A 26,517-nucleotide genomic window follows, 5' to 3' on the forward strand; every position below is an offset into this window, starting at 1 on the left:
AAGAGGGGTTGATGTGGTGCTGGGGGACATGGTTTAGTGATGGTTTTTTTTGTCAGAGTTAGGTTGGTGGTTGGACTAGATGATCTTGAAGGTCCCTTCCAACCTAGATGATTCTATGACTCTATAATGACAGCACACTATGTGTGTTTCATTTAGAGCTTCTTAAGCCAACTGGAAAAACCTAAAAACCTAACCCAGTTTAGGTGGTTAACCTAGGATTAGCAAAATCGCGCATCAGTCCCTGAAGACCCCACAGCTTTCCTCTTGCTCCCTAGCAAAGGTATCATCAGCACAACAGGAGCTGAAGGGGGCATCCCCCTGTCTTCCCTAGAACCAGGATAAGTTACTTTAAAACACAAAACCTCCCAGGAAAACAGGGAATCGAGGGCTGAACCCTTCTGCCAGGCAACGGCGCCTCATCACACCACCTCTGCTTCGCAGCCCTCCTCCTCCTCCGTTCGCATCCCAAATTGTGGGCTGCTCACGGGCTAAATGTGCTCTCCCCTGTGGCTGCGGGGCCACGCTTTGGAGAAAAGCCACAATATGCTACAGGCTGGGCTAGGAAAACCTCGAACGGATGCCTTGCAAGAGGTAAACCAGGGTAAACCACCTCTCCCTCCCTGCACCAGCACAAGCGGAGGAGCCAGCGTGGCCCCGGGGCACTGGGATGCACTGGGCTCCCCTTGGCCAGTTTCCACCCGTGTTTGCAGCCCAGTGCGGGCACGGCCAGTGCTGCTAGCAAGGTAAAAATAAATAAAATTTTAAAAATGCAGAGTCATTTGAAATCTGCTCACCAGGAGGGCATCGCGCACTGCCTCTTCCAGGCTTGGCTCTTCCTGCCTGTGGTTCCTGCTCCTTTAAATCCACCAGCCAGAGGACAGGTTTACACAGGGATATTAATTCCGCATGCGTTTGAATAGCTGTGTCTGTGCGGCTCCTCCGGCCCGTGGCTGCTTTGCAGCAGGGAAAGGCTTCCCCGGATCCAAACCCCTTTCCCTGCACTTCCCAGGGCTGCACACGGTGCCGGGTCCCAGTGCCAGCTAGGGACACGAGTGGGGTTTTGGGGGAAGCCCCATCGCAGGACACGGAGGACAGAGGTGTCGGGGGGCTGCCGGAACACTGCGAGGAGCCCCAGCACTCCCACTGCTGCCATGGACGGGAGGGCTGGTGACCACCGTCCCCCCAAGCCCGGCTCCTTGCCCAGGGAGTGGGAGATGAGAGTCCAGGCAGAGGACATATTTTTTCACATAAAGGAAAAAAGAAAAATAAATGCCCAGGGGTGGAAGTCTGGGAGATGTGGGCTGGCCAGCCTGGGGGTGGTGACCTCCAGGAACATCTCCCTCACCTTTGCCACCTCCGCCAAGTTCTTGCACCCTTGGAGGAGGACAGACAGATGGACGACACAGCTTTCAACTCGAGGTGCCCAAAAGATGGTGAGGGATGCAGCTGGTGGGGGGCAGTTCCCGCTGGGGTCACATCGCCATGGGCTGAGGGCCACCACCAGGCACCATCCCATCCCCAGGGCTTTCCAGTGGGAGCACAGCCCTTCCAGCTCAGCCCGTGCACCCGCATGAGTCACCGTCCTCCTTCTCCGCTACCCCGTGACCTTGACCATGGCCCTTCAAACTTCAGCTGCTTTCTCCACCCTTCCTCTATGGACTATGAACACTTCCAGGCCACAGCTATCTTTAGCAAGCATCTACGCAGCATCCAGCCCAGGGAAATGTGGTTTTATCTGAGGTTTCTAGGCGTCACCCGCAACAGGGACAACACGCTCCCCCTTCTCCGAGCAGCCCAGGATCGCATCCAGCCCCACAGCAACCTCCAGCTTCAATTACACACACAGCTCCTCATCCAACACAAAAGAAAAAAAAAAAACCACCCACAGCAGAGCGTGGTAACCCTCTGCCATCCCAGAGGGGGATCTGTGCGGATCTCCCCAGATAATCAAATTTAAACCACCACTAAACCAGACCTTTGATTAGCGGCCGCCGAGTCCATTCACAGCGACAGCGTGTCAGGTCAATGTTCACTCCCAAAATCAACCGTCTGCCTCGGGAAAGGGTTTTTGGTGGGTTGTTTTTTTGTTTGGGTTTTTTTTTTTTTTTTTTGTGTGTGTGTGTTTTTTAATTATTATTTTTATTGGATGGGCTGCATTCGAGGCCTGGTTAATAAACAGTGTACTTGGGTGCACCATCTGGTCAGCCCCAGAGCCTGCCTAGAAATAATACCAATACCCCTCCTATGGTGGTGCTTGAAATGGCAGGTTTACAAAAGCCCGGGCGAGCTGATTGAATCCTCTCGGGCGCGTGTTGCGTGCCCCGAGAGCTCGGCCTTCGGGCAGCCTGTCCCTCAAATCAGCCGCCGTCACAAGGGGTCAAAGACCAAAATGACGCTGCTTTTTTCACTGGGAGACTCCTCTCAGCAGCGGTCGCCTTTGTTTGGTTTTTTTTTTTTTCCTTAAGCCAGCACGCAGGAGTTCACTTGTGCGCGTTAGAGTTGGGCTGGCGCTGAAGAAAATAAATAAAGAAATAAACCAGCTTACAGTATTTTTTTTATATCGCCTAGGGATAGGAGAAGAGGAAACGGGCACAAACTTGAATATAAGTTGTTCCTCCTAAACGTGAGGAGGAACTTCTTTACTTTGAGGGTGGCAGAGCCCTGGAAGAGGCTGCCCAGGGAGGTGGTGGAGTCTCCATCTCTGGAGACATTCAAAACCCGCCTGGACACGTTCCTGTGCAACCTGCTCTGGGTGGACCTGCTCTGGCAGGGGGGTTGGACTAGATGATCTCCATCCAGAGGTCCCTTCCAACCCCATGTGATTCTGTGATTTTTAATGTCAACAGAAGCTGGTTGCTGGTGTTGGGCAGCGCCTGCCTGTCTCACCCCACGCAAGGACTGATCCTGGAGGGACACACACCAGCCCCTCCAGGGACTCAGCGGCAGGCAGACATCAAACCCAGAGCTCCAGACCCAAGGTCTCCAACACAAGAGCCAAAAAGCTCATTCCTGGATTCACACATGCACACATCTCCTTGCAATGCCGAAGGGGCCATCCCCGCCGCAGGGATGCGCCCTGGGACCCGCAGCCCAGGGACCTCCCCATGGCCACAGACAAGCAGGAGATGTGTCCAGCCCCATCCTTCTGCCACCTGCAGAGACCCCGCTTTAACACGATAGAAACCATGGATGCGTTTGCCCCGCTGGATTTTACATCCCACTTGATTTCCCCATACACGTCGCCGTGCACGAGGCTGCCCATCTCGCAGCCGTGCTCATGCCCCCAGCCCTACAACACAGACAACTGACCTAATTTTCCTCTTTTTAAACACCCAGGGGTCATCTCCATCTGCAGCAAACCCCACCGAGCAGGGAAGAGACACACAGACCGTGCTCTGTTCCCACTAGTCCTCCTCCCCAAAGCCTTCACCGAAATTTTGCCCTGTGCTGCCTCCTCTAAATGCCGGAGGATCCGCATCCCCCACGTCCCTCAAGGCTGTAAAACGGTGCTGAAGAGGAGAAGCCAAGGAGATCCTCTGCCATTCCTGGGTGCGTACACGTTGGGGTGGGGTGCGATTGCTCACAACGTGCATGAGCTCCACCTCGTTCTACTTCACGACTGGGAGAATCTCACCTGCAGCTCCCCAGGGCGTTCCTTGGCTCGCTCCACATAGAATCATAGAATCATCATCTAGGTTGGAAGGGACCTTCAAGATCATCTAGTCCAACCACCAACCTAACTCTGACAAAAAAACCCGTCACTAAACCATGTCCCCCAGCACCACATCAACTCCTCTTTTGAACACCTCCAGGGATGGTGCCTCAACCACCTCCCTGGGCAGCCCATTCCAAGGCTTGATAACCCTTTCAGCGTAAAAATTCTTCCTAATATCCAACCTAAATCTCCCCTGGCACAACTTGAGGCCGTTTCCTCTTGTCCTGTCGCCTGTGACTTGGGAGAAGAGACCTACCCCTGCCTCTCTACACCCTCCTTTCAGGGAGTTGTAGAGAGCGAGAAGGTCTCCCCTCAGCCTCCTTTTCTCCAGGCTGAACACCCCCAGCTCCCTCAGCCTCTCCTCTCCACGCAGCAAGACGTTGGGGAGACGTCACCCACGGCCCTGCTTTGCCCGGTGACTCACTGTCGGGGCTCACTCCCAGTTAACCCAGTCACTCCAGTAGCGCCTCCCTCCCCTCCCAGCCCTCAAACATTGCCCCATCTGCCTTTCTGCCCGGTTTTCCTTCCAAGTAGATCTGACCAAACTCAGATTTTTCTAGTCTGTGGCAAACCCTGATGCTTCCAGGCACATCTTCCCATACCTAAAACAACCACTAAAAAAAAAAAAAAAAAAAAAACCAAACAAGTGAAAAACTCTACACTCTCCACCCCCAAGAATCACCTTTTTTAGTAAGGAGGTCACTCAAAAGCAATGCTCCAGTTGACTAAAGTTCTGATTTTTCGCAGCTTATGCAAACAGAAAAATGCAGCATTGAAACAACAAGGGACGGGCATTAATAGAGGGTTTGGGTGTTCGGAAAGAAAAATAATGTATAAAATAATTACAAAGAGCATATCCCTGCAGAACATCTCGGTTCTGACTCAGCCCCAGCCTTGGCAGGAAAATGCAGGTGTTCAACACACGCCGAGCCTGGACCAAACCCTCAAAGACAACAAGGCACCGGGTGCAGCAGGAGCCCATCGCGCCCGGGGACGGGTCAGGAGCTCTGGGAACACCTTCGCTGCCAACCTTCTGGTGGCAGCAGGAGAATGGAGCCCGGGAAGGCTGGAAATTGCAGCGGGGGGGCTTGTGTGGGGGTCTCCTCCAAGGAGAGACCTTACAACTCGTTGTCCTGGGAGCAGGAGCAGGGGACCCAGAGGGTCAGGCTGCTGCTCAGACCACACTTTGCAGGAATAAAGTGACACCCCCAATTCAGCCACAGATCTGTAATGACGGACAGAGCACTGGAATTTGGAAAAAAAATAATAATTGCGTGCTGGCTTTTAAAAGGCAAAATATGAGGGTGGGTAAGGTGAAATGAAGACGAATGAATTCATTATACAAGGGCTCAAAGCATCAGCTACGGTGACTTTCTTGACCCAGCAAAGGAGAGGAGGAGCAGGGTGAAACGCCAGGCGAGGCAGGAGCCAACGCTGCCATCGGGCTGTGGCTTCTTCCAGGATGGTGGGCAAGGGCAGAGCACAAGCCTTTGCTTGCCTCCGGTGTAATGAACATCCCTTTGGAAAACAAACCTCCCCAAAGCTCCTCTGGCTCCCCTCTCGAGCTCCAGCAGCCCCATCTGACCAGGACTAATGGATGCACAAGGCACTAGAGGAGAGGTTCTGCTTCCATAAACTCAGAAATGCGAGTTAACTCCCTCGTGGGCTGCCGGGGCTTTTGCCACAGCTCTGGATATTTTTATAATCCAGATCTTGAAAGAGAGGAAGAATACGTTTCATGAATTTTTATAAGGCCAGCTTCCTTCCTGCTTTTTCTTTACTTTTTCTCTTCTTTTTTTCCTTTTTTTAAAACACTAGCACCAGATGACAAGATCCGTTCTTGCCCCCATCTGCATCCCCAATCCCACAACATCCCCACGTCCCAAGGCCACGCACGGGAGGACCCAGCGCAACGCCGTCGTACTTACTCATCGCAGTGGGGGCTGCGGGAGCCGGGGGGGCTGCAGCCGCAGGGACGGCATCGCTGGCCGCTGGGCTCCGGGTAGAAGCCCTGGGCACAGGTCTCGCAGCGCAGCCCGGCGTAGCCTTCCAGGCAGGGGCACTGCCCCGTCGCCCCATCGCATTGGGCCGCGGCGACGCTCCCCGCGGCGCTGCAGTTGCACGGGTCTCCTGCAAAGGGAAAGAGAAGCTGAAAGTTTTCTGCTGGGGACACGGCGCTGAGGAAGAGCCCGAGGGGGGTCAGCGTCATCCATCAGCACGGCTGCCCTCCCTTTGCTTGCCCCAGGTGGGACACAACGTCGCCCTAAGGATGATGTTTGCTTGAAAATGTTGAGAAGATAAAATATAATGTTGGGAGCACCCTGGGGTTCAAAGCCCCATGGTTCATGTTTCAAATCTCTTTCTGAAAGGGAGCTAGAAGATTATGGGTCTAACTACTTAAATACATACATATGTAACTCTATATAATCATAAAACCATAGAATGGTTCGGGTTGGAAGGGACCTTAAAGACCATCCAGTTCCAACCCCCCTGCCCTGGGCAGGGACACCTCCCACCAGACCAGGTTGCTCAAAGCCCTGTCCAGCCTGGCCTTGAACCCCTCCAGGGATGGGGCAGCCACAGCTTCTCTGGGCAACCTGGGCCAGGGTCTCACCACCCTCACAGCAAAGAATTTCTTCCCCAGATCTAACCTAAATCTACGCTCTTCTAGTGTGAAGCCATTAGTCCTTGTCCTATCACTCCACTCCCTGATCAAGGGTCCCTCCCCATCTCTCCTGGAGCCCCTTTAGGGACTGGAAGGGGCTCTAAGGTCGCCCCGGAGCCTTCTCTTCTCCAGGCTGAACCCCCCCAACTCTCTCTGTCCTCACGGCAAAGGGGCTCCAGCCCTCGGAGCACCTTCATGGCCTCCTCTGGACCTGTTCCAAGAGGTCCATGTCCTTCCTGTGCTGAGGACATATATAAGCACAAGCAACAGGTGGCAAAATCACTAATTATAAGATCTTCCATTTCTCACCACTGCAACACCCCTGATTTACCAACAACACAGGACACACACATCACACCTACACAATGATCCGGCGCCAGCATCTCCCACTCCTGGAGAACGGATACAGAACCCCCTGAGCAGGAGGTGGAGGAGCTTTGGGCTGGTGGCAGCGGTCCCGACTGCCACAGCCCAACCTCCCCGAAAAGGGAGCACTGAGCACGTTAACACCGCTTTAAATACTGATTAGAGTGGTGGAGCTCGGGCAGGACGGAGACCTCCTGGCCACCACCCTTCACCACCTCAACCACAACGGGTCACCTTCAGCCCCAGGGTGAGCGGGGACACCTCTGGAGACCCACACACGTGCCTTGGGGACACTCTGTATTCACAGGGGTTATGGAAAGCATGCACCGAGCAGCTGCTTTTTTAAGAGAGGAGCAAATCTGTTGATCAAATGATGAATTCCCAATCCCCCCCGCACATTATTTCTCATAATACTTTAACGCACCAAACACACCGAAGAGAACAACCTCTCCCCGGCAACTTGTTTTTGCCAAGAGCTTTATCTCCCTTCCTTCATTGCAAAATATTTAATGCTTTAATAATTTAAAGTCTTTTTCTGCCAAGGGTGAATTATAAACAAGGCTTATTTGCAGAAATAGTGTATAAAGCACCAGGGGCTTTACGCAACTGCTGGCATTTGTTATTCCCTGAGAAAAGCCAGTATTCGGGGCACTTTGTGGTGAGGGGAAAGGCCAGGTCCCCATCCCAAGAAAACTTGACTTAAAGTTCCAATCATTTCAAAAAGACCCAACACTAATGCTCTACGCTAGCACTATTATTCGTTTTAAGGTTTATATTGCCCCAATCCAACGGGAAGGGCCTCAGCAGGTGCCTGGATTGAACCCCACTTAAAACCCAGTGAGCGAATAAAGGTTAATTTAGGAATATGTGAGTAACCTGCTGAGATTGCACCACGCTGGAGACCTCAGAGCATCTTCGGAAACAGAAGCCATGAGGTCTCCCCATCAGAGCAGCACTGGAAAGGCTCCCCAGTGTCTATCCTTCCTGGGGAGCAGCCCTCGCCCTGGATGCCTTCACCGGCAGAATGTAGGAGAGAGGGAAGGTGGATTATACAGCACTTTGCCAAACACATTAAACAAACATAAAAACGCTATTACAGTTGGATTTTTCAAGGAATGCTGGGAGCCAAGTGAGAGGAAGGATCCTCCTCTCCCCAGAAAGGGATGGTGCGAAGCCACAGGACCTCTCCAACCAACAGCCCCTCGCTGTCAAAGCCCCCGGCGCTTTTACTTTTCATCTGTTTTCTTCCAAAGCCCAAAGAAATACGAGTCATTTAACTTTTTTAAATTCTTTCGATACATGCACACTATCCCCACAGAAGTCATTTTGTACCTGTACGCCTGTGAAATTGCACCTAAATTTTCTTCAATATAAACTAGCAAATAGGACAAACACCTCAAGATCTGCAATTATCCACTTCAGCAGCCACTTCACGTAACGAACCAAATTCCCATCTCAATTATCCGAGCGGAACCGTATCGATTTGGGCACTCGGGCTTCTCCCAGCCAACGGGAGCCGCGAAAACTTGTTGAGCAAAAGCGCCGTGGATTTTGTCAAACGCGCTTCAAAACAAATTTCCCTTTCAAAGCTCATTACCTACAGCGCCATTAGACCTGCTAGACCTGATTAAGAACAGAAAACAGGCATTGGATGGATTCTAATGATGACGGGAAGTGCTGGGAGGGCAGGTCCAGGAGGCAACTCAGCCTGGGCAGCCGCAGATGCCACCAGCTCTGCACACGCTGCTTCCCCGGGAGAGCGAGAAATGCTGCAATAACCCAAAATAAGCCAGGCAAAAAGCAGCTTTTTGTTGGCAGGCTGGCGGAACGGCGGCTGCAGCTGCCTCGGCAGCGACGGGGGAGGCCGGTGGTGCTGCCGGTGGGGGCGCAGAGCGGAGCCCCTCTGCTGAGGAAGCCATGGGGAAGCTGAGAAATCGCCCCCGAGTGCCTGAGAAGGCACAACGGGGCAGGTAGAGAAGACATCTCCCCGAAGGGTTCTGTCCTTGAGGGCCCTGCCTCCCCCAAACCACCCTAGAGGTTTCTGGGGAGGGCTGACGGCCCGTTTCAGGGGAACAGCATCACACATGGTCCCCCACCACCGTCCCCAGGACACCCACCCCAGCTCACACGTCCGCCTGGCTGATGCAACCCAAAAATGCCCTAAAGCCCCTTTGGTTGGGCAGCAGAGAAGAACCAGACAGCAGCATGAAAATCCATCGCCTGGCGCAGCGTCGGGGTTTGACATGATGATCTACCAGACTATGAAAACCCGAGGCTTAATTTAACGACACTTTTTTGTCCCGATGGCAGCCGGGTTCGAGAAGGCGAAAACAGTCCACAGCCGGAATAGGAAAGCGATAACAAACCTCTACTTCAGACTCTAAGAACACAGCAAAGACGACGAGCACTACAGAAGAACGTTACCCTGGCTCCTGTCCAGAGCCTGGGTTTTTGGAGCCTTTTATTCAGTTTTCTAAAGCAAGTGTTTTGCTTTTGAAGGTAACCTTCAAAAACACCTGACCGAGAGCTTTTGCAAAAGGCAGAGGAATGATGAAGGGTGGATGAAGGCCGGAGCTGCCCCGCGCCGGGATGCTCAGCTGTTGTTGGAGGTGTGTTGAGGTTGGGATAACACCATTGGCCACGGGAGCCAAGGGCAAAAAGCTCTCAGGGATGGGCCACTGGTCCAAGCTCCAACTCCCAGCTCTCACCGACCTTCTGTAGTCACTCACCCTTGTTCTGCCTCAGTTTCCCCATCCGCAGGGTGTTCACACATCCCCCAGCCTTTCCCAGCCCTGCTCGTCTCTGCCTCCGCTTCCCATGTCTACAACATCCAAGTTTCCCTTCCTTCCCCACAAAGCCCCGTACAGCAGCTCAAAACACTGGGCTATCGCTGATAAAAACCACCACCTTTGCTCAAGAAGGTGTTGACAGGCTTTAATTAATTAACAGCCCGATGACGTTTCGAGATCCCGGAACAGAGGCACCGTAAAAGCGCGTATCACTGCCACGTGTTACTCCTTCAAGCAGAAAAACCAAACACCGCTCCCTTCCCGAGCAGCATTTTAACCTTTACTTTTCATTGCTTAGAGGCAGGTGGAGTAAAAGCAAAGGTTTACAGTTTGGTGCAGCAAAGGACGCCCGGCTGCACGGGAGACAGGGATTTCATACGCCATTTCAGTTAGCTGCATACTGAATAATTATTATGCACAAATCATAGGTTATTAATGAGCCAGAGAATGTTGATTTCTATTTTTTATCGTATTGGATACACGCCCCATCTGTAACCAACACAACCAAGAACTTGCCGGGTCTGTAGGACCTGGGGACCGTGGTGTCGGTGACCCCTCAGTGTGGCCACCGCTCCTCAAGCTCCGTGGTGCCCATTGCCAGTCCCCCCAGCATCCCCAAGCAGGGACCATTCCAGTCCCCCCAGCATCCCCAAGCAGGGACCATTCCAGTCCGTCCCCCCCAGCATCCCCAAGCAGGGACCATTCCAGTCCCCCCCAGCATCCTCAGGCAGGGACCATTCCAGCCCCGCCAGCATCCCTGGGCAGGGACCATTCTCCACATCCCACCCCACACCAAGCCCTCCCCTGCAAACCCCAGCAGCGCGCCAGCCTGAGCCAGGTCCGGCGTGACACCGCGTCCCTTCGTCCCCTCCTAATACTTCAGTAGGGCTCGTTCCAGTGTAAAAATAATTTCCCAAATTATTTTTTCACATCCTTTCAGACTTGCAGCGTTTTAAGTCTTCGCACGTATTTTAAACATGATTCTTTCTCCCATCCAAGCCACTTAATGAATGAATAATTTAAAAACGGGTGAAACATTTACAAACGGTGAAAGAAGAAATCACTACGAAACACACGAAGATGTGCTTTCTTTATGAAATCCTATTTGCTGGGGACATCCTGAAACAGTGCAAATCCTGAAGGAAATCACCTACTCACTGGGAGCCGACATGGAAAATCCAAGATGCACATTTTTTGTTGGAGGAACGCGCAGCTGAAAGAGGGAGCTGTGAAGTCCCAGGGATGCTATTTATTGTCCTGCTTCAAAAAACATCTCCAGGGAGACAGCCATTTTCTATTCTCTGGACCACGAGATGGGAAAAAAAAATAATAATAAAGTGTGTATATATATATATAACCTGGAGGTACTGTTAGTTTTTTGGGTGCTTGTGCATTCACTGCACACGACAGCATCCCATTCCTGGAAAGGCTCTGTTTTGGTATTAATTTAGCATTCTGTGTGTCCCCCCCACTCCTCCCCTTACTTTATTCCCAAATTCAAGCCTTACATTGTCTCCCTTTTCCCTCATTTCCCCTTCTCAATCCCTCTCCAGGCACCGTCTCTGACAACACAGGAATAAAGGGATCAGGCAGCAGGTTTAAAAATCTATCCAAGGCCATTTCCTTTCCCCTTGTAATTAAATTGTGGAACTCATTGTCAGGGGATGTTCTGGGAGCCAGAAATACCTACGGCTTCAAAGGAGGACTGGAAAAGCTCACGGAGGACAGGTCCGCTGGTAGCTGTTAAACACAGGGATCTGGAGGAAGCATCCTGACGGGAAAGAGCCTGAAAACATTGGCTGCAAAAAGTCAGGGTCATGCCCTGTCTGCTTGGCATCTTCTTCTGGTCAGTCTTGGATGGGTGAAGCTTTGGTCTGACCCAGCCTGGCAGTTTGATTTTGTCCCCATTTCCACTGCTCGGGGACGGCTGCAGCTCCACTCCTCCCCCAAACGCACAAACCCCCCTTAAACAGCTTGACATGGCCATTCCCACTGGGAATTTTTTCTTATTACAGCCAAAGACACAGCTGTGCTGCACCACCGCTCATTCCCCCTCACCTCTCAACAGGCGATTTCCCTTAACCCCCAGCAGATATTTCATCCCCCCAGTACGATCCACCAGTGGGCTAAACCTCCCCCAGCAAACTGGAGGAAGGCCAGGACGGTGCCGTCCCAGCAGAGGATACACGATAACGAGAGCATCTGTGAGCACCACCACGAGCTGCCGACTGTTAAAAGAGAAGGTTCCTATTTATCCCAGCCCTGGTACAACAATTTATTGAGCTCTAGCTCATCCCTTCCACAGCTCTGATGCCAACACCTCCACGTGGTCACCTCTTGCCCTGGACCGGCTTTTGCATTCAGCTCCATCGCTCCTTACCTGGGTAGCTGGGTGCTACCAACCTGATACCTTGACCACAGGAGATGTTATTCCAGTGTTATGGATGCTTTTGCCTTCAGCCATTGCAGGCAACGTGCCCATGGCTTGCAGCATGACGGGGTACGGGCTGGTCCAGCTCTCCTGCAGGGAGCAGAGGAACATCTGCCATGGGCTAAGAGCTCATCAGAGATGAGCTGATGCTCTGTAACTCCTTAAAGAGAGGTGTGCTGCCGAGTCCTAGGCTCCATTCGCATCTAAGACAGCGTGCAGCACAAAATAATAGTTGATTCCTGCACTACAAATGTGCATTAAAGTGCTCAGACATGTAATTTACTCTCACTTGAGGCTACGACGCAGAGCCAGAGAGGTAAAAAGAGGATCTCTGCCTATCCCCCCAAAAATTTATATACATATAGAAGTGTCTTCTGTTATTTCGCCTTTATTTCACTACTGAGTGCATCAGATTCAGGGCACTTATGGACTCCATCAAGCTCAGGGCGCTGCGGAGTCAGACGTGCTGCTGGCAAAGAGAACAGCATCGCTCCCATTAACGCTGTTAAGAGCTTTACACGAGTCACTTGTGTTGTTCCATAAAAGGATTGTATGGGTCAACAAGGGGAAAAGATGAGGATTTCTCAATGCTTATACATCACTTGTAATATCGTTAAAAGATTACACATATTTGTTGAGGAAAATTAAATCAGATTAAACCTCGCTCTTATCACTTGGAGAGAAGCACAAAGCCAAGGTCCCCGCTCCGGGGGTCACCAGCAGCCACACAAGCACCTTTCACCAGCGCGAGGCAGCCAGATTCGGAGTTTGGGCCAAACTCCAGCTCAGCCCAAACCACATCCCCCCTTTGCCGTTATCCCTTGGAAAAGGGATAACGAAGGCATCGCTCCCCGCTCCGGTCACAGCCCCCCGACCCCAGCAGCCATGACAAAGCCACCGCTCCGCTCCTTCGGCCAAACACCACCGGGACTCTTAAACAAACACGAAGGCTGCTTACTCCCGGGATTAACTACTTTTTATTCCTTTCCTGCACCTGTAATCGAACATACAGGCTTCTGGTTTCCGAGGAGTCCCGTGCAATGCAGGCACCGAGCGCTTTTGTTGTTTTCCCGTCCTTTTTGACGCTAAACAAGTTACCAGCCTGCGCCGTGAGCTCCGAAACCCTTCCCTAGTAAAGGTGCATCAAAAGAGGCAGCCTCACAGGCGTAAAGCTGTCTGGGGAGACTAAAGGATCAAACCCTGTAAACGTCAGCAAAAAGTAAAATACAGATTCCCATTAACCTCAGATTCCTCCTGCGCTGGGAGATCCCCAGCTCATGGCACCACCGGGGCAAAACACCCACGGAGCTCCCAGCCATGAGAGAAGAAGGCGTCAGGAGAAGCAGGTCCAGGAGTTATTAGTTATTAAGAACCAGGTTATAACGCAGGAAGGCTGTGCAGGAGGGAATACCCAGCTGCAGCTCAAGAATTATTCCTACATAGCAATAAATTTCCATAGGCAGACAAAGCCTCTGGGTCTCTCCTAAGCAGACTGCGCATAAAGAAGAATGTGGCCCTAAAATGTTTATGATACAAGAAGCTCCAGTAACTTCAGATAGATCAAATAAACGCTCGGGGATTAAAACCTCAACGGTTAAAAAATGGATCCAAGCCTTTTAATTAATTTGAAAATAGTTTTGTTGGCGTTTTACTTTAGTTGGTTAGACTGTCCCGCTAATATTTCCACAAACGTCTGCAACCATATAAATACTCCCTGTTTCTGTTTGAAAATCTCCGTATTTTTTTACCACCCAGCGCGTGACACAGCCAGCCCAGCTCGGGGTTTAGGGATAAACAGGATGAAATGTGACTTTGGCAAAAAAACCCCAACAAAACCTCCCCACCAGCACCCAGCAACCCTGGCAGCTCATCCCCTCCTCACAGACGTGCTTTCTGCAGCACCTCTCAGGGAACTTAATCCTTCCGTCAGCAAAATGCTTGAGTTGGAAGATCAAGACCCCCTCGCACGGGACGGGGCTGGGAATTTATTAGCAGACTTCAATTTTCCTATCTATCGACCGTGTCCTGGCAGAGAAAGGGATTAAAAAAAAAAAGAAAAAAAAAAGCTGCATGAATAATATGACCCATAATCATCTGTTAAAGTCTCCGTGTGCTCAGATCCCTGCAAAAAGTAATTAAAATCACAAACTTTGCTCGGTGCTTTGGGGAATTGCGGCTAATGAACGAACGCGTTAATTTATACAGGAGCTTTAAAGACGCTACGGAGAAAAACCCTGAGCAAGAATCATCCTTTCAACCATTTGTATTTGGGGCTACAAAGTTGTGTTGCATGAATAACCAGCAAGAAAACCGGGGTTAGGAGATAAGTCAGGGGATAAACCCCCCCTTTTATCACTCCCCACCCTTCCCAGCGAGGGTCCCGGCACCCAGGGCGAGGGAAGGGTTGGGGTTCTGCTCCTCCAGCCCAGCTCCAGGGAAAACCCAAGTTACTTCGCCTTCACCGCTGCTGCTTTCCTATTTAAGGAACACAGCTGCAAGGCAGACGTCCCCAGGACAGACCCTGCAGGGCAGGATTTAGGTTTATTAATTGGATATTATGGGAAGCTCTGCCCTTGCCACTCAGGGGACCGAGAAGCCACAGGTCTTCAAGGTCATCCAGAAGAGCATCTCCCAAGCCACCAAACCCACCCATCTGGAGATGACAGCAATGACCAGCCCTTGCTTTGGGGGATTTGCTCCCACTGCTGTCACCCTGTCAAGGAAAAAATCCCTCAGTTCCTTAATTTCAGGCCCGGACGTGGCTGGAGCAAAAGAAGGGGGGAAACCCCCCAGGTATGTTTGCATTTCAAGCAGAGCAGCAATGCAGGAGCTGAGACACCACCGTGACGTTAGATCTTTAAAGGGAAGGCTAATAAGGCCTTTTTAAGCCTACAGCTTTCCATATTAAAAGAATTAATATCTTTTCTTTCCCTCGACACCAGTATAAATCAGTTAAAGCCCCACATAGCGCTCACGCTGAGATAAAACAGGCAGGTGACACCAGCCTAGGCTCAGAGCCGTGCAGAAACAGCCTCACCCTGGTCCTGGGGACGTCCCCGATTCCATCCTCAGTTCTCAAAAGCCAGAATTTTTAAGGTGCTTCTCCGCAGTCAACGTCCAAACCTTTCAAGAGCTGCCTCTGCGCAGACATGCCGATGTGCTGTGATGTCCCAGGGGGGAAGCGCCGCGTCACCTTCAGCGGAGCAAAGAAAAGGAGCTGTGCATCCTTCCCGCTCGGCACAAGCCGCAGCATCCTCCGGGTGACACCGCAGCCAGGGCAGCAGTACCAGCCAGCCTCTGCAGGATCCCACGGCCAGGCAGCAGTACCAGCCGGGGGGAAGGCTAAGACCCCCCCCCCCCTCCATCCCCTTCCTCAGGCATCAGTTGGCCCAACCCATGGGTGCTGGTCGGGGACCTGCCGGAATGGTCTCACCCATCACTAAATGGGGATAAGAACAACACCTTGGGCAACTGGGTGGCTCCTCCAGCATTGCAACTGGTGCCACTGGAAGGCAAGCAGTGGGGGATAAAGTAGCTGAACGGGGCAACGCTAACTGGAAAGAAATATAAAAGCAGAGAGCGGGCTGTAAAATGCAAAAGCCAAAGCCAGCAGGCTGGCAGGAGGCGGGGAAGGGAAACCAGTTCTGCGACACCCATCTTCCACCAGTATAAAGATAACTCTGCACCAGTATAAAGATAACTCTGGTGGGTGCCTGGGCAGATAAGGCAGAAAGCTCAGCTCAGTGGCTGGCACAGCACATCCGACCTTGCACCCTGCTCACCGCTGAAACAGCAGGAACCCTCAGACCCCGCTGAAAGCCCCACCACGCCGTTGGGTCTGTGGCTTCATCCTGGAGCCACTTTCTCCTGGCATCAATTTGGGACTGATGCAGATGCTGTTGATGCTGGTACAAACCAGTGCAAAACACTCACAGGTGTCTTCATCCGAGGCTCCCAAGGGCTCTGTCTTATTAAAAGCATCTTAACAAGTTCCCATCCATCAGCTGCCCACCCAGGATGGTGGGGGCAGGCACCGGCCTCATCCCACAGCACGTAACAGGTCTCCTGCCAAGAAGCAAGGACCTCCAGCAGAAGAAAACAGGCAGTGGTTATTTCTGAAACTATCCCAGCTGGTCTTGTCCTAGATGACTGCTGTAGAGGAGAGGACTCTTTTACTGCCAAGAGCCATCCATGAAGGTCAACCTTAAGGCAGGTGGCAACATAGGACCCAGAATGCATGAGTTTTGACCATTTGAGCAGCGATATAGAAAATGTGAAGGCTGCATTCTCCATCTTTGCTCCTTTACGGAATATCAAGGCTCGTCCAGGAGCCATGGTGCAGAGACAATGCCAGTGCAGGGGTGAAGAGCCCAGTCCATGGGCTGGCACGCAAATCCTGGCCTGGCTTTATCTCCTTACTTCCCTTCACGTTACCAGCTCTGACCATCACCCGGTGACTATCAAGACGCATTAAGGCAGCATCCCACTGGGAAGAAAGCTGCACGCCGGGAAGTTAAGCAATACAAGTGATTTCTCCTTGCTTGAATTAACAAATAGAAACTTCCTTGCAAGGAATTCCAATAAAATGCAGATTACAGCCACCAGACACCTTAAATATATAGCAATTACGGAAGGCATCACCAGAGACCTGCACTCTCCGTGCCTCCATCACCAAGACAGTTACAAACTACAAGTCAAGAAGGGCAAATCTTCTTCAACCCTAAAACCCATGAGAAATGTGGGCAGGGGGACTCCTTTGCTTCCCTGACGAAGCCAGGCCTTGCCTCCCCCTCTTTATCCAAGAGCTTTTTTTTCACGAATGCAGTAGTTGTTGCCTGTTCCCCGCTCTCCAGGCTCCGGGGAAGCTGCGCAGGCTGGGACGCAGGGACTTGGTCCCGCTTGCGAGGAACTAATCTGCCCAGCTACAGGGGCTGCCTCCTGCCTGCGCGTTTGTCTGACACAATTAAGTTCCTTAAAACCAAAATACACTGCTGCCAGGCGTGCAGCCTCCCGAAAGCCTGGTCCCCTCTGGACCTTGCCTGCTGACAGCGCCTGCAGCAGCTTCTCTTCTCCTGAGTCACCGCAATTAACTCCTGGTGCTCTCAGGGTCAGATTCAGCTTCAGCAGGACCAGCTGGGACCTCCAGCCTCCTCTTTCTAGACCACCCTGGACCCAGCTCAGTGCTGAGCACCCGCTGAACTCCTCACTAGAGATCTAAGTGGGTCTCACATCTCCAGGCCATCGCTGCCCCAGGTCCAAGGGTGTCCTCACAGTCCCTTCGAGGAGAAAAGGCAGTGGCCAAGTTCAGGCTGCTGTAAAGCCATGTTTTGCTTAGCACAGAAGTCATAGAGCAGGTGATAATGCATCTGCTTCAGCACCCTCAGCTGCTGTGGTGGAAACCCAAGGGAGGTGACCGCTGGGGACCGTGACAGCCTACATCCCTCCACAAAGGTACGCTGGTACGAGCTGCAGAGCTTGGACCCCTGGGGAGGTTTCATGGTGAGGTGGCAAATACACCTGGCTGATCTCACTGCAAAATGCATCTCTCTTTCCCAGCAAAGACATAACCCAATTTCTTTACAGCAGGTGTAGCCATGGCGTAACCAGGTGCTCCATCAACAAACAAAGGGAGCTGCAGCTTTCCCTGGCCACTGACACCAGGCAGAGTTACCAAAGCTCGGTCCAATGTAAGGTGGATGTGGCAAGAAGCCATTCTTTTCCTTTCTTTCTTGTTTAAAGCAGTCTCTCTTTCCCTGGGAGAGCACACAGAAGAAAAGCGTGGAGATGGTAACAGCAATGGCGCAGGTGGGCAGTCAATCCATAACTCAGTACAAAAATGCTGGGAACCACATCCTCCCCCAGCCAGGCGTTGGCGAGAGGCAGAGGAGCTCTGCATCTCCTGGAAGCAGCAGGTGCTCCCTCAGAGGGCTGCCAGGGCCACCCAGCCAGCTCTGGGGCATGCACGACCTCTGGAGAAGGCCATCACCTTCTAGGGCAGCACAAGCCTCATGCCCAGGTTTCTCTCTGAGCGAGCAGGAGAGCTTTTTAAACTGCTCTAACAATTCCCCAAGATGAGAGATGCCTTCAAAGGGAGACCTAAGAAGCTGAAGATGGACCAAGGGGGCCATCCTGCAAGACATCCTTCCCCCTCCTGCAAGACAAGAAGCAAGGTCAGATCCTGAGCCCCACCTCGGGGCAGGACCTGCTCCTCCAATGCACCCTGCGGACCATGGGACCAAGCAGATGGGCCCCCATGTCACCGGATAATTGCGTGAGTGTTTCCATGATGGATCACAACCCCTTCTCTCCATCCAGCTCCTTCAGAGCAGCCCTCCCTCATCTCTGTCTCCATGGCAGGACGGCCATGGCCATCAAAATGAACACAAGCCAACAACGTCAGCAACTCTCTTTAGACCCTTCCAAGGCAAAACTGCTGAAGGGGCTCCTGCACATCTTCTCAGCTGGTTTAGCATGAAGTGATGCTCTCCGCCAACACGGGACAGGGGGCCACCACGCACAGCTCTGCACACAGGCAGCAAGAGGCATTTTTACAACTTTTTTCTTGGTTTTTTTTTTTTTTTTGCTTTTCTAAGGCAGAAGACAGGGCAGAGTTGCTTTGGAGGGGTTTAGGCTATTTTATGTTTAAGCCCATGGAGAAAATCTGGAATGAAAGCTTTCACCAGTAACTCCAGCAGGTGCCCAGGGCAATTCCTTTTAAGATTCAGCTCCTCCACCGATGCAGCGAAGGGACAGACCCATTAACAAAGGCTTCTTTCAGCCACAGCGTTGATAAACACTTATTGAAAGTGTCAATAAAAAGAAGCTTTACAGATCTGAGCCAAGACCCCCATCCACCTCGGCTCATTGCATTTCCAAGCTTGGAGGTCAAGTGAAGCCCCAACATCACAGGATTCTTTCCCGACACACTTCCCTAATTTTTTTTCCTACTCTAAACAAACATATTTAAATGCAGGCTTTCATTCACCACAAACAGCAAAGTATCTTTCTTCCCCTCTCGTTCCCTTTAAAGGCCATGCAGAGGAAGGGAGAGGGAACTTGAAGAGAAGAAAACCTTTTGATGGTTTGAAGCCAGCGAGTCCTGGTTCTCTCGTTGCTCCTGAGCTGGGTTCCAAGTTTAATAAAGGTGTTTTGTCTCCTTGCTTAATAAGCGGAATTACCATCGCAGAAACTCCAGCCGGGGAGAGGGATAGCACGAAGCATGAGTAATCACAACTGGTTTCGGGCAGGTTTTGCCATTTGAGTCCTGTTTCCAGGCTATGACGATACAGCCCCATGGGCCAATTTGGAGTTACCGCAACTCTTGCCAGACGAGGAGTTGTAAGTTATAACGTGCTGCAAGCAGGGAGAGCTGCCGGGACAGGGCAAGGAAAACACTTTCCCAGCTGGGAAGAGAGGTTCCCCGCTCCTTCAGTTTTATTCCCGTATTTTATAACGCAACCTTGTGCCTGCCCAGATGCGCTTTGCACGGGACACGGTGATGCATTTACTCCCAGCTCGCATCGGGTGATTTAATTCCCCCTTTGAGAACTTGTTTCACCTCTGCTTTCATCCGGCATCGGCCAAACTGGGGCTGCAGATCCTGCAACGAGAGGAAATTTGCTGGCAAATCCACGGAGGAGAAGTTGAGCTCTCAAAGAGGGAACTGATACGGGACCAGGGCACGTCACGGAAAAAGACACCTGGACAGAGAAAGCCATCCCTTATCGCCGGGAGGATGGAGCTGCAGCAGATCCGATATCGTCCCCCGGGAACATGCTGCCGTGGGAGCAGACAGGGACAGGGGACATCGTGGTGCATCCGAGCCACGCTCCAACCCTTTCTCCATCACCTGCAGCCGTGGCATAAATTTAGAGAGGACAAATCCACGGCACGGGGGATTGCTGAGGGCTGCCACTGCCTCCCACTCACCTTTGCTTTAAACCCTCCAGCAGATTAATGACCTCAATCAGGGCTGCACATCGGCTTTTAATTTCTCTCTCCTTAGTCACGGCGCTGCTGCCGACACTGACGGACGCCGCAGCTCCATCCGCCACAGTCGCTTTAGTTGCGGTGTTGGGGGATATGGTGTAGGGGAGAACTTTGTAGAGTAGGGGTGATGGTTGGATTCGATGATCCCGAGGGTCTTTTTCCAGCCTGAATGACTCTGTGATTCTATGACCCAGCCCTGGCTCCTGCCTCAGCCGCGAGGTATTGCCTGCAGTTGTTTCTAGCAATAGTTCACCTTCAAAAGGAAAATGTTTCCATTAAACAGCACTGAGTTCAGCAACCACAAATAAACAGGGACTTAAAGCCTAAGCCAACTCTCTGAAACCTTCATGATGAACACTGGGCCATCCCCAGCAGCAGAGTACAACCGGGAGCAGCCCCGTACTGCAGAACGGCTAAATCCTCTTTAAACAGGCAAAGCCCTTGGAAGCATGACGGGGAAGAGGGAGGCAGCCGGGCAGAAGGGGTTGGGACATCCCCATGTCACCCACAGCTCAGGCACCCGGCTAAGCCCCAGCCTGAGCCCAAACTCCTCATCTGCAGGCTCAGATCCCTGCAGCAACCGGGAGGGCACCCCCAAGGGAGAACTACCCTCGGCACAAAGGCAGCGCGCTCAGTTTTGGGTTGGCAAAAACAAGCCCGATCCCAAGTCAAAGAGAACGCTCAAAACCACAGAGCTTCCTCCGTAGCCGGTGGGTCAGCCAGAAGAGGTTTGTTGACATTTCTATCCTGACCATTTCGCCATTTTTGAGGGCTTTATAATGACTGTTTTGGCATTGCAACACCCCTGCAAAAGGCCGGGAGGAGGAGGAGGAGGAGCAGCAGCAGCGGTGCCTCCTCTTCCACCAGCTCTGCTGCCCAAGAGAAACCCGGCACAAAGAGCATCCGAGTCCCATCTGCAAAGGGGCATCCCAAATCCTGCCAAATCCAGGGCAGCTCCAAGTACCCGACATGACAACGCACAGGGAGGTTTAGTTCAATATGGCCAATATTGCACACACTATTAAATAATGTGGAGGGTTTTTTTGTTTTTATCAGAGTTTGGTTGATGGTTGGACGAGATGATCTTAAAGGTCCTTTCCAACCTAGACAATTCTATGATTCTGTCACCTGGTATTAAACATATATATATAATAAGTGGGAGAGGTATCGGCTCTAAAGCAGGGGACATCTAGCTCACAGGGGACAAGGAACACCTAGCTCACATTCGCACACGACAGTAGGCACAAGGGAGGTCCCTGAGAGGGATCACAAAGTGATGGGTGGTGGAACAGAGAGAGGAAAGCACCCATTCCCCAGCCCACAAGGTTGAACTCACCATCCACGCACCTACTGGAAAGCTTTTGAAAGGTCTGTAAACCAAAAATTGGTGCCAGCCATTGCTCCCAACACCAAACTTGGTTTGAATTGGTTGGAGCACCTCTGCTATGAGGACAGGCTGAGGGAGCTGGGGTTGTTCAGCCTGGAGAAGAGGAGGCTCCAGGGAGACCTAATAGCAACCTTCCAGTACCTGAGGGGGGCTACAGGAAGGCTGGGGAGGGTCTGTTTACAAAGGCCTGCAGTGACAGGACGAGGGGCAATGGTTTTAAGTTGGAGAAGGGGAGATTTAGATTGGATATTAGGAAAAAGTTCTTTACCATGAGGGTGGTGGAACACTGGAACAGGTTGTCCAGGGAGGTGGTTGAGGGCCCTTCCCTTGAGATATTCAAGGTGAAGCTCGACGAGGCCCTGGGCAACCTCATCTAGTTGGGGGTGTCCCTGCTGACTGCGAGAAGGTCGGACTAGATGACCTTTGGAGGTCCCTTCCAGCCTGGACCAATCTATGAATCTATGAACTGGGGTGCTGGGGGGAAAGGCCCTCTCTCCTGGGCAGCCTGTCCCATGGGGGCATGGTGGGACACTCGCTCCCTCCATCCCACCCCAACGCTCACCGCCTTCTGCAAGGAAGCCAGCACCGCCCTCATACCCAACTACCCCTTCAGGGATCAGTCCGTTTCTTGTTTATTTTTCATTTTAAATGGATTAGACATGCACAAAAGCCTCCCTTGAAAAGAAACAACCGAGATGTGAAAAGGATGGGAAGATCCAACTGCCAGGCGTCAGCGCTAATCCACGTCAAAGGGCACGTCGTCTACAACTTACTGTAAACTTCCAGGAGGAAAAAAAAAAACCAACAAACTACTCAGAATAAAATAGTTAAGCCCAGACAAATGTTTGTCATTCATCATCTGGAGTCAAGCTTGGATTTCTCAACAACACAGCCAAGCCAAAGCAAGCAGGTTAATGATAAAACAACTTCTACGGGGAGCTCCACGCCGGGCGTGCAGCCTGCCCTTGAAGGGAGAAAGGCTGGAGGCAGGTGGAGTTTCTGTTTGCTTTTCTCCGATAACAGGTATTTAGTTTTCTACGTCACTTTTGCTTTATCGGAGCCTGCAAACGCAGCTGAGCAGCCCGGCTCCACCTCCCCATCTGCTCCCTGCGCCGGCTGGTCCCTCACCAGGGGGGGATGCTGTGCGAGACGCGGCGATGCCACCCAGTCCACCGGCTCCCCCCGACCCAAATGGGGGGACACCCAGCCCTGCCTGGGAACTGGGGACATTGCTGGAAAACCCCACAAGACAGATCTTAACAGGACGTGGATGTTCACAGGGAGGGGAGCGCCGGGAGATGGAAGGGCTGTGCTCGCGTCCAAGTCACCCAGGGTGCTTAAAACCAAGGGAAATCCCCCCAGATCCTTCTTCAAGCACTGGGACTGGGAAAAAACCCAACTGACACTGGCAGGGAAGGGCAAAGCATGAAGGGGATGGGGAGGTTCCGGGGAAGACATCTCCTGCATTGGCACAAAGTGAGCAACCACCCAGCCCGGGCAAGAGCCGACAGGTCTCGGGGCGCTCCGCTTGAATTTAAATAACTCTTTTTGTTTCGATGAACAACCTGGAGCAGATTCTCCACCTTCTCTGGATGTCCCGGGGTCCTAATTGCACCCACGCCCCCCCCCCCCCCCCAGGGCTGCAGTGTGGGGTAGGAAGGGGTGCAGAGAGACACACATACACACACACACACACACCCCCCAGCCTTCCGCAGGCGTCGGGCATGGCACCGTGCCCTCCTCCATCCAGCCGCCCTGCCGAGGTGGGGTGTCTCTGCCCCATTACTCACGCGTCTGCAAGCCAGACGTGTTTCGGGGAAGCAACTGGCTTTGGAGGAGCCGTATCCAAAAATCCTGCCTGTTCCCTCGGCGCCCGACGCGGTGCATCCCTCCTGATTTCCGCCCCCCCCCCAATATCTGGCTCGCTGCAGGGATCAGGTTGGCACATCTCTGGTTTGGGGCAGGGAATGAACACCAGAAAACAGTCTAGAATGTTTGCTTTGTTCCTGATGACAAAAGGCAAGAGTTACAGCCAAGAGAAAAAAAAAAAAAAAAATATATAAAAAATATATATATTATAATATATACATATATTTCTATATATCTCTTCTGAGCTAGAGGGCAGGAGGAAAATGAATTATTGAAGTTCTTCACGGAACAAGGAGCTTTGAAAGATTTGGAGGGAGGGAACAAAATGTCAAGTTTAAACTGTTTCCAATGGAAAAGTCCAATAAAGGAAAAGGGATCTTTTGCAGAAAGATAGATATTTTGCTGACCTTGACAAAAAGCCCTGTTCAGAGGAGGGGAAAAAAAAAAAAAAAGCCTTCCTTTAAAGATTTTCAGCTAGTATTGCTTTGCGTTTTTGCAGCGCTGGTCATGAAAGCATCCTCGCAAACCTGTTGTTGCTGGAGCACAGTGCGCCCAGGGGAGAAGGTGTGTCTGACCATGGGGTTAGGAGACAACCCTTGCCTGTACCATGAAAATAAGCAGGTGTTATAAAAGGCAGAGGAAAAAAAATTTAAAAAAAAAATAAAAAATAAACAACTTCCCCCCTTCCTCTGTTTTGCCCCCAGGGAAGGGAAATGCTGATCCTCCAGCTCACAGATGGTCCTCCTGGAACGACCTCCTGGTTTCCACCCCGTTGGCCACGTCTGGCGATGGGGAAGGATTTTGGAGGAGGGATGAAGGACGTCAAACTCCCTCCCTAACGGCAATGCCAGGAGCGCCACACGTGCCGTGCGCGCCACGGGATGAGCCACAGGATGCGACGGGTGTTTCCCGGGATGAAACACCGCCTTCGCCCACCAGTCCCACCCCAACCACGACCACATCTCCCACTGCGGAGGAGGAAGCTGCTGGTCGAGCACACACCTCCCTGGCAATTAAAGTCATTTTCTTAATATTGACCGGTCCCAGCCATCCTGTGATGGGCCACAGAAAATATTAATTATACCCCCTCCAATTTAGACAGGTTTCTTCCTCACTCAGATGTCGCTGGACCTGAGTCACAGCCGAGCTTGAATTCACAGAATCACATGGGGTTGGAAGGGACCTCTGGAGATCTAGTCCAACCCCCCCTGCCAAAGCAGGTCCACCCAGAGCAGGTTGCACAGAAACGTGTCCAGGCGGGTTTTGAATGTCTCCAGAGACAGAGACTCCACCACCTCCCCGGGCAGCCTCTTCCAGAGCTCTGCCACCCTCAATGTAAAGAAGTTCCTCCTCATGTTTAGGTGGAACTTCTTATATTCAAGTTTGTGCCCATTTCCTCTTGTCCTGTCACTGGGCACCACTGAAAAAAGCCTGGCCCCATCCTCCTGACACCCACCCTTTAAGTATTTATAGGTGTTGATCACATCCCCCCTCAGTCTTCTCCAGACTAAAAGGACCCAAGTCCCTCAGCCTCTCCTTGTAAGAGAGATGCTCCAGGCCCCTCATCATCTTTGTAGCCCTCTGCTGTACCCTCTCCAGCAGTTCCCTGTCCTTCTTGAACTGGGGAGCCCAGAACTGGACACAGGACTCCAGATGGGGCCTCACCAGGGCAGAGTAGAGGGGCAGGATATCCTCTCTCGACCTGCTGGTCACACTCTTCTTGATGCACTCCGGGATGCCATTGGCCTTCTTGGCCACAAGGGCACATTGCTGGCTCGTAGTCATCCTATTATCCACCAGGTCTTTCTCCTCAGAGCTGCTCTCCAGCAGGTCAGCCCCCACCTGGGGGGGTGTCACCTGTCCTGGTGCATGGGTTTATTCCTCCCCAGGTGCAGGACCCTACGCTTGCCTTTATTGAAGTTCATCAGGTTCCCCTCTGCCCAGCTCTCCAGCCTGTCCAGGTCTTGCTGTGTGGCAGCACAGCCCTCCATCACGTCAACGACCCCTCCCAGTTTTGTATTGTCAGCAAACTTGCTGAGGGTACACTCCATCCCCTCATCCAGGTCATTGATGAATATATTGAAGAGGACTGGACCCAGTACTGACCCCTGGGGGACTCCACTTGTTAACAGACCTCCAACTAGATTCTGTGCCCTTAATAACAAGCCTCTGAGCTCTGTCTTTCAGGCAGTTTTCAATCCACCTCACTGTCCATTCCTCTAATCCACACTTCCTAAGCTTACCTATGAGGATGCTGTGGGAGACTGTGTCAAAAGCCTCGCTGAAGTCAAGGTAGACTCAGCAATCGCACAGGAGGAAGACTCGAGCATCACCTCAATGGTTGTTCTTCCACCTCGTAGCTCCAAGAGATTTCAAACAGCTGCGCACAGAGCGATGAATTTAGAGTAATGCCACCAACGAAACACTCAAATTAATAGTAATAAACGCCCCGCGTGATAGCGGCAGAGCCATGCTCGGGAAAACGATCTGTGAAAGCTTAAAAACCAGCGCAAGATGAGACCACTGGGAGAAAGAAAAAAAAAAAAAGGCAACAAAACAAACAGTCCATTTCAATATCCTTTTCATAAAGAACCAAAATGAACCCAGGAACACATCAGAGAATAATCATTTAGCACAGATCAAACAGTAGAACTAGCACATTAAAAATACATGCAGCATTAATCAGCTACGCAGAGTTATATGCCATCATTTCCATAAATAATACAGGATCAAAGCAGCCCAAGCAGCACTATCAGTTAATATAGTCAGCCAGTCAGTCAAAATAGAGTAAAGCTGCCTGAAAACTGCGGCAGCATAATTTGCCAGGAATAAAGAATATTCATCTGAGAAGTGGCATGACCAGTTAAACGGGTAAAGGTTACCGGCAGCCTCTTAATTATACAGAGGTGATGCCACAAAGAGGGGAAAAAAAAAAAAAGAAAAAAAAAAAGGAAAGAGTTAAAGCAGCTTCAAAATATATATATTTTTTTTTTAAAGCTTGGGGAATATCAATGTATGTGTTGTCTAGTGATAACCACCCCAGAGAGCCAAGGTGAAGGGAAGAGGTGGGAGGACCAGGAGCACCCCCAGTGGTACCAGTCCCATCTCGGGGCTGAATGGTGTTGGCTGGTACAGGGGCAAGCCCTGGGAGAGGGGGGGGTCAGATGGATCCAGAACCCCTTCCCCAGAGGCAAAGCAAGGCTTGGAGGGGCTCCATCCGCCCAGCAGAAATATCCCCAGTGCAGAAACCATCCCCTCTGCTCAGGGGTGGAGGCATCACCACCACCACCACCACAGCATCTCCCC

At 51.8% G+C, this 26,517-nt stretch overlaps 1 protein-coding gene across 1 annotated transcript in view; it reads right to left on the minus strand.

Moving 5' to 3' along the window:
• The window catches only part of MEGF9 (multiple EGF like domains 9), a 55,643-nt gene that overhangs the window by 20,363 nt on the left and 8,763 nt on the right, over nt 1-26,517 (minus strand). The window contains exon 2 of the mRNA XM_074161390.1: nt 5,644-5,845. Coding sequence (XP_074017491.1) covers nt 5,644-5,845 — 202 coding nt within the window. The remainder of the gene's footprint in view (nt 1-5,643; nt 5,846-26,517) is intronic.

The sequence above is a fragment of the Numenius arquata genome, chromosome 19 (genome assembly GCF_964106895.1).
Source record: "Numenius arquata chromosome 19, bNumArq3.hap1.1, whole genome shotgun sequence".
Classification (NCBI taxonomy): domain Eukaryota; kingdom Metazoa; phylum Chordata; class Aves; order Charadriiformes; family Scolopacidae; genus Numenius; species Numenius arquata.